Below are 7,796 nucleotides of genomic sequence, written 5' to 3'. Positions count from 1 at the left end.
AGGCCTCGGTTACCCGGCGGTGGGTTTTTGTGGTGTTCATACATATTTAAGGTGTTTTCACCCCTGGAGTCGGTCTCCAGGAGTTAGACTGGGAGGCCCTCCTTTTTTGGCCCTTTTTTCCAGTCCCTCCTCCAGATTACTTATTTTTTCTTTTATACTAGCCTGCGTTCGCTTTCCTTCGTCCACGTGTAGGGTCGACCTTTCCAAGACTGATACTTGTCTCGTCAGTCCAAGACCAAAGTCGTTGGGAGTGGTTGATAAAGCTGAAGAATACGGCTCTGTTAGGTGCAGAGCCGTGTATGGGGAAGGTAGTAAGGGCAGCATTTCCTAGATATTTTAGATTTTCTTTCAAGTTTGTCCCTATACCGTTTTTGCCCCTCTTCTTGGTGGAGCTTTGGGTCAGCCGAGGATTGGACTGTCCTCGGCTGCTTCTCCGGGCCATTTTGTGCTTTACATTATTGAGTTTGGACTATAGCCTTCTTCGGCTTGGGCCTTAGGGCTCCCCATGAATAAGTGGGCCTGGCCCATAAATTATTGGGCCCCACAAGTGGTATTTGCCCAAACCTCAGGTGAGGTTTGGGCAATTAAAAAAACAATTACAATTACACACATATATGGATTCAAATTATACTCTTTCTCCCTTTTATTTTTTTTATTTTAATTTCTTTTGGATATACATATGAATTTACTCTTTTTTTATATTAGATTTTTGATGATTTATTTATATTAGACTCTTCATCTATTACACCTCATTAACTCACCTAGAACAAAAATTAAAAAAACTTAAATAGGACATGTGGCGCAAAATTAGACAAAAATTGGAATCAAATTTAAGAGAAATTATAATATCTTCATGAAGGACAAGTGACATGGTCTACCATTTCACTAAAAGACTTTCACCTATTTAAAATTGCTGAGTTAGAAATTTTTTTAAACAAAAACTGATTACTGATTCAGCAATTTTAAACACGAAGAAGTTTTTTAGTGGAACGATGGACAAGTGAAGTGGTCGATCATGAGGACTGTATAATTTCTCCCCCCCACAAAAGCCTCTATTCTATATATAATATAACTTAACACGGAGAGAATTATTATCATTATTATTTTTTTGGGATAAGAATTAAGAACAGAGAGAATTAATCTAACTAACTCTGCGACTAATCCTAATCTAGCCGCTATACAATAAAAAACAGAAAATAAATAACTTATTTACAAACAGGCAATCAGATAACAACACACTTAATCTGGTATGTCCCTTTTAGGTGATCTTTTAATATTATCAGCTATAGCTGTTGTGTTTTGACTGATGTACGACTTGCAGTTTAGACAGATGCAAGCAGTAGCTGCATCAAACTCTTTCTTCCTCCTAAGTCCTAACAAATTCAGTAAAAATATAATAGGGTTGTGTTACAACGGCTTTTTGGCCTTAACAGCATCTTTTTGTCATTTTTTTTTTTTTTTTTGGTTTGTAATTTTATGTATTTTTTGTTTGCATCTTTATAGGCTATGGGGCTAATTTCATAGAAAAAAAAATATATATTAAAATAAGTTATGGGGTCAATTTATGTCTTTTTCTTCTATTTATTTTATTTATTTTTATTTATTAAGTGAGATCTACATTAGTCCAATTTTATCAAGCACTGCTCCATGCTTATTAACATTTGCCAAAATAAATATAGTGTCACATATTATTACACAACTGTTTTTGTTATAATTGTGAGTAAAAAAATAAAAAATAAATAAAAAAAAGAAAAAAAAAAAAAGAAGAAGAAGTGAGTCGTAAATGATAGACAACAATATTGGTGTTCATAAACTAGAAGATGTACCTTTGGGAAACTTACCTTTTGCAGGCACAGGAGACGGAGATAATGATTTTGAAGGCACGGGAGGAGGAGATAGTAATGGCGGCGATTCAACAAGAATGCTGTCATAGAATTGGTCGGGCAGTATTCTTAAGTTACAGCTAGGTGCAAGAACTCTCGCTCCATCTCTTCCACGGCAATAACTTTGAAAATAATCTAGAGCAGTAACTAGGCAATTGCTACAAGCCATCTCTGACAAATCAGGACTGCACTGCATAAGCCCATAGATCGTATCGGTATTGTGTTGATAGGTGGCATTTCCAACTGCAACCTTGCGATCCAAGTCTTAGTTTATAGAATAAGGTGTCTAACACCGCATCGAACTCAGTCACGTTCGGGACACTACCACTTACAAGAGCTTTAATTGGTGTGGTTTCCATAACACCAAATATAGAGTTGTTGGAGTATCGAACGGTACAATTCATGTACGACATGATACCCTCTTTCTCGTTTGGATACAACTGTAAGAGCTCGTGACCTGAATTGTTGAGACTGTTAGAAATACAGAATAATTGTATTGTATTTCATAAATAAAAGAATATACATCACTGCCTTTATATAGGAGGCATATGTGTGCAGTACAAGTAGAATGTAGTACAAGTACAAGTACAAGTGTGCTATACAAGTAACCTAATTGAGCCTAAAGCCCATAACATAATATACACTAACAGCCCCCCTCAAACTCAAGGTGGATGTGAGACCAACTTGAGGTTGTCAACCAAATCACGAGTGCGTCCCTTAGGAAGTGACTTGGTGAAGATATCTGCAAGTTGATCTCTGGAGGAGACGGAGAAAAGCTTAAGAGCACCATGGACAAGATGATAACGGATAAAATGACAATCAATCTCGATGTGTTTAGTCCGTTCATGAAAGACATCATTATGAGCAATATGAATGGCACTCTGGTTGTCACAATAAAGGGGAGTAGCAGAGGAGGTGGACACACCCAAATCCTTAAGGAGCCATCATAACCAAAGGAGCTCAGATGTGGTATCAGCAAGAGCACGATACTCTGCTTCAGTACTGGAGCGGGCCACAAAAGTTTGTTTCTCACTTCGCCAAGAAATTAAAGAAGAACCAATGAGAAAACAGTAACCTGTAGTAGACCTACGATCAGTAGGATCTCCTGTCCAATCAGCATCAGAGAATGCACGGAGTACAAGAGGAGACTGAGCTGAGTAGAAAAGGCCATGAAAGAGGGTGCCCTTCAAGTATCGAAGAATGCGCAAAACAGCAGCATAGTGAGTTGATCGTGGAGCAGACAGATACTGGCTCACCTGATGAACAACATAGGAGATGTCTGGATGAGTAACTGTGAGATAAACTAGGCTGCCAACCAATCGTCTGTAAAGAGAGGGATTAGACAATGGTTTCTCCCCTAAGGGAGTCAGATGCGCATTAAGCTCAACTGGAGTGTCAACAGTCTTGCTATCAGTGAGTCCAGCTCGAGACAAGAGTTCAGAATCATACTTAGCTTGAGTAAGATAAAGTCCATCAGCAGAATGAGTGATTTCAAGACCCAAGAAGTAGCTGAGATGTCCAAGATCTTTCATCTCAAATTGCTGACTGAGAAAATTCTTGAGTTCTTGAATGCCACTGAGGTCATTACCAGTTATGATCATATCATCCACATACAGGAGAAGTAAAATAGTGCCTTTGTCAGTGCGACGAAGAAATAAGGCAGAATCATAATGACTGGCCATGTAACCCAAATGAGAGATGGTAGAGCTGAATTTGGCAAACCAAGCTCGTGGAGCTTGTTTAAGGCCATAAAGTGCACGTTGAAGGTAACAAACCTTGTTTGAGTCAACAGAGAGACCAGGAGGAGGTTGCATATAAACTTCTTCATGTAAATCCCCATTAAGGAATGCATTTTTTACATCCATCTGAAAAAGATCCCATTTACGGGCAGCAGCAACAGCTAAGAGGGCACAGACAGATGAGATACGAGCAACCGGAGCAAAGGTCTCTTCATAATCAATCCCATACTCCTGTGTAAAACCTTTTGCAACAAGACGAGCTTTATAGCGCTCAATGGACCCATCAGAGCGAGTCTTAATCTTGTAGATCCACTTACAACCAACCACAGATTTCCCGGGAGGGAGTGTCACCAAATCCCAAGTATGGTTTTTAGATAATGCATCAAGTTCCTCTTTCATTGCAATCTGCCATAAAGGGTCAGTCGAAGTCTCACGATAGGTGTGAGGCTCATGTAATGTAGCAAGAGCAGTGTAACAATGATAGTCAAGTAAATGTGTAGGAATAGATCTTACTCGAGTTGAGTGACGAGGTGGAATGTCTTGTGCAAGATCTTCAGGCGGAGTAGGAGCAGGGGACCCAAGCTCAGGGTTGGGGTTGGGTAGCTCGTCTTCAACCTGTTCATCTTCCACCTGTTCATTAAAGGGTGAACTAGGAAAGGGATCAGTGATATCTGGTGGTTGGACAGAGAAGTCTACAAGAGAATCAGGAACAACTACAGGAGGATCAGGAGCAGCTACAGAAGGAATATGTGCCTCATCTGGAAAAAGATCTAAAACAGAGGAGGAAGATAGGGAGGCACGAAAGTGAGAGAGCTCGACAAAGAGGCGATGTTCCCAAAAGACAACATTGCGGGAAACATGAAGACGATGAGAGACAGGGTCATAACACCGATACCCCTTTTGAGTTTCGCCATAGCCAAGAAAACAACAAAACCTTGACCGAGGCTCAAGTTTGTTATGCTCATGTGGCTGAAGAAGAACGAAACAAGCAAAACCAAAGGAGCGAAGGTGGTGATAGTCTGGAGATGACCCAAAAAGGCGCTCATATGGAGTTTGATTTTGGATAACCGGACTCAGAATGCGATTAATAGTATGAATAGCATGAAGAGCAGCTTCGCCCCAAAAAGGAGCAGGAACTTTGGCAGAGAAAAGAAGAGCACGAACAGTGTCAAGAATATGACGAAGTTTCCGTTCGGCTCTACCATTTTGCTGAGAGGTACCTGGACAAGTTAGTTGATGAACAGTGCCATAGGAATGCAAAACAGCTTGGAAAGCATATTGAGTATATTCAAGAGCATTATCAGATCGAAAAATTTTGATGCGTTTGGAAAACTGAGTTTCAATCATTTTTGCAAAATTAGAATATACTTGCAATAATTCAGAACGATGTTTCATATTAAAAATCCAGCTATAGCGAGAGTAATCATCAACAAAGACAACAAAATATCGAGACCCACCAATACTAGAGACAGAAGAAGGGCCCCAAACATCAGAATGAATAAGGTCAAAGATATCAGTGGATATTGATTCACTAGTATTGAAAGGCAAAACTGGTTGTTTTCCTAATTGGCACGAAACACAATCAAAATTTTTTGTAGACACTGAACCTAACAAACCTCTAGAAGCTAATTGTTGTACCCGAGAGGAAGATGCATGACCAAGTCGAGCATGCCAAAGTGCAAGGGAAGGAATTGAAGAAGCTGTAGCAGCTGCAGCAACAGAAACAGGAGCAACAAGTGGAAGACGAAGGTTGTCCACGGGAAACATACGCCCAACTCTGGGACCAGTCCCAAGCTCCTGTCCCGTCCTCGGATCCTGCACAATACACCCAGATGATTGCAACAAGCAGAATCCATAAGCCAAGAGGTAGGAAACATACCAGATAAAGCTGAGAGAGAAGAGGAATAAGATGCATTACCAACCGTACGAATGACATTGGCAATGATATTTATAAGGTCATCTCTGGAAATGGTGAAAGTGGATTCAGAAGACTGAGACTTTGCAGAGACGGGAGCCATAGGTTGGACACTCGCAGTGTTAGCAACAGTAGCAACAGAAATGGAAACAGCTGATTTGTTGCGTTGATAGCAAGTCTCAATATTATGGCCAAAACGTTTGCAAAAATTGCAAAAACGTTTGTTGGATTGTCGGCGACGATTGTTGCAAGAGGAAGAAGACTTGTCCTTATTCTTCATTTTGAAGCAAAATATGCAAAAATAGACTGCACAAATGAAATCTACGCGAAAAACTGGGTAAGGAGAACCTGGACAGAAAAAGTCAACCCTGAAAAAGTCAACGGTCAACGGTCAGTCAACGGTCAACGGTCAGCAGATGACGTCACAGGATGACGTGGCGATGACGTCATCAGAACAGTGGATGCTGACGCAGTTAGGGCTGACGTGGCTGAGGGGATGACGTCAGCAGACCAGGATCCGGCGCGTGAGAGCGCGTGTCAGCGCGTGGTGGCGCGTGCAAGGAAACTGCGGCACGTGGTGGCGCGTGATCAGCGTCACAGCAGCTTTGAGCGGCGCGTGGGGGCGCGTGCGGTCTCCGATGTCGGGGAGGTTGCCACTAATGTGTAGATCAGCGCAGGACGATCTCAGTGGTACCTTCAAAAATGAAATCGGAGCAATATTCGCAGCGGTGATGCAAGGAGCAGTGGTCTGTGCAGTGTGAAACTCCTTAACGACGGCGGCTGCAGGTCCGGAACCTAAGGACGACGGCTGGATGACGTCCGAGGTTCAACGACGAGAGGCTGCGGTGGCAGTTATGATGGCGGAAGCGTTAGTAAAAGAAAGGAAGTCACACTAATGAAGACAAGACTGCTAAGAAAAGGTCTGAGCAGTGGCTCTGATACCATGTTAGAAATACAGAATAATTGTATTGTATTTCATAAATAAAAGAATATACATCACTGCCTTTATATAGGAGGCATATGTGTGCAGTACAAGTAGAATGTAGTACAAGTACAAGTGTGCTATACAAGTAACCTAATTGGGCCTAAAGCCCATAACATAATATACATTAACAGAGACAAATACGGCAATCAGTTGGAGTAAGGTCAGCTCTACAAAGCCCAGTGGCGTAAACTTTGTCAGTGCCCTCTCCGGCGGAGAAATTGTAGAACCCATAATTGATTTGGGTGTTGGAAGAGAAGGTGGAGATGAGGGTGTTGAGGTTCGCTCTGAAGGTACCGTTACTGCTCACATTACCACTAGTTGAACAATCATGGAGAACGTAGGGATCTCGCTGCAATACTAAGCTGTGACTAACAAGGGGAGCGAGTAGAATGGCATAAAAGAAGAGAAGAAGTGATCTTGAAGTGCTCATTATTATTGTTCGCTATATTTTGCATCAACAGGAACAATTTAATTAATAGGGCTGTGGTTGTTACAGTGTATAGTGTGTTACACGTGCACAGCCTGTAACAGATTTTAGCCGCCGAAAAATTGATACACTTATCACTTGACTTGACTCCAGGATACTTCCTTCCACTCACAGCTGTGTGGGTCCCACCAGCTGTGAGGGTGAGAAAATATACACCAGTAACAGGGTGTATTTTTCCCTATGACTGGAGCACTGGCGGCTCTACTGGTAGGTGAGAATCACCTCACTTGTTGCCAAAAAAAAAAAATTATATAAATAATCATTTTAAATTAATATGTTCTGTAATCACCTTAACTTAATATATATATATATATATATATATATAGACACACACATTAAATTAATCTATTTTGTTCATCATAATAAAAAAGTTGAACATCTTTACATAAAAATCATAAGAATTTAAGTTTAATAAATATAAGAGTAATGCTACATCCACAACATTTTTACAATAATTTTACAACAAATTTTTTGTGGTAAATTGTTACTAATTCTAATCGGGTTCAATATTGACGTATTTTACCCCCTAATAATAGGTTAACAACATGTTGTATAAAATTTGTTATGAAATTGTTATGGTCATTTTATCATACTCATATCAATATTTTCAATTTGGATTTTATCTTTTATTAGTAATTTTTTTTTTCTTATTCTCTTTGTTAGTACCAAAAAAATTGTAATATTTCATGTATTTGCGTGTTTTTTTTTTTGAAACATTTATATATTCAAATTGTCTCTTTATTAAATTTTGTATAATTTAAGTTTTTTAGTAACCTCCGTAAAAGAA

At 40.0% G+C, this 7,796-nt stretch overlaps 1 protein-coding gene across 1 annotated transcript; it reads right to left on the bottom strand.

Annotated features, from left to right (window-relative positions):
* Window positions 1–1,239: 1,239 nt before the first annotated feature.
* LOC126728766 (cysteine-rich receptor-like protein kinase 29) lies at window positions 1,240–6,952 on the bottom strand. Its single transcript, XM_050434551.1, has 4 exons — window positions 6,664–6,952; window positions 2,216–2,340; window positions 1,842–2,133; window positions 1,240–1,373 (listed from the first exon to the last, which is right to left on the bottom strand). Exons 1-4 carry the CDS (start codon window positions 6,950–6,952, stop codon window positions 1,240–1,242), a joined length of 840 nt encoding a protein of 279 aa, XP_050290508.1.
* Window positions 6,953–7,796: the final 844 nt, after the last annotated feature.

The sequence above is a fragment of the Quercus robur genome, chromosome 5 (assembly GCF_932294415.1).
Source record: "Quercus robur chromosome 5, dhQueRobu3.1, whole genome shotgun sequence".
Classification (NCBI taxonomy): domain Eukaryota; kingdom Viridiplantae; phylum Streptophyta; class Magnoliopsida; order Fagales; family Fagaceae; genus Quercus; species Quercus robur.
The sequence above is the reverse complement of the archived record's forward strand: the minus strand, read 5'-3'. Positions and strand labels throughout refer to the sequence as shown.

What these genes read in the sequence shown, in the direction of transcription:
- LOC126728766 (XM_050434551.1), bottom strand. Translation starts at nt 6,952, where the DNA reads ATGAGCACTTCAAGATCACTTCTTCTCTTCTTTTATGCCATTCTACTC. An exon ending in CCTTACTCCAACTGATTGCC is followed by an intron (nt 2,341 to 6,663) that starts GTATTTGTCTCT and finishes TCAACAATTCAG; the next exon opens with GTCACGAGCTCTTACAGTTG. An exon ending in CCACACCAATTAAAGCTCTT is followed by an intron (nt 2,134 to 2,215) that starts GTAAGTGGTAGT and finishes TTGGATCGCAAG; the next exon opens with GTTGCAGTTGGAAATGCCAC.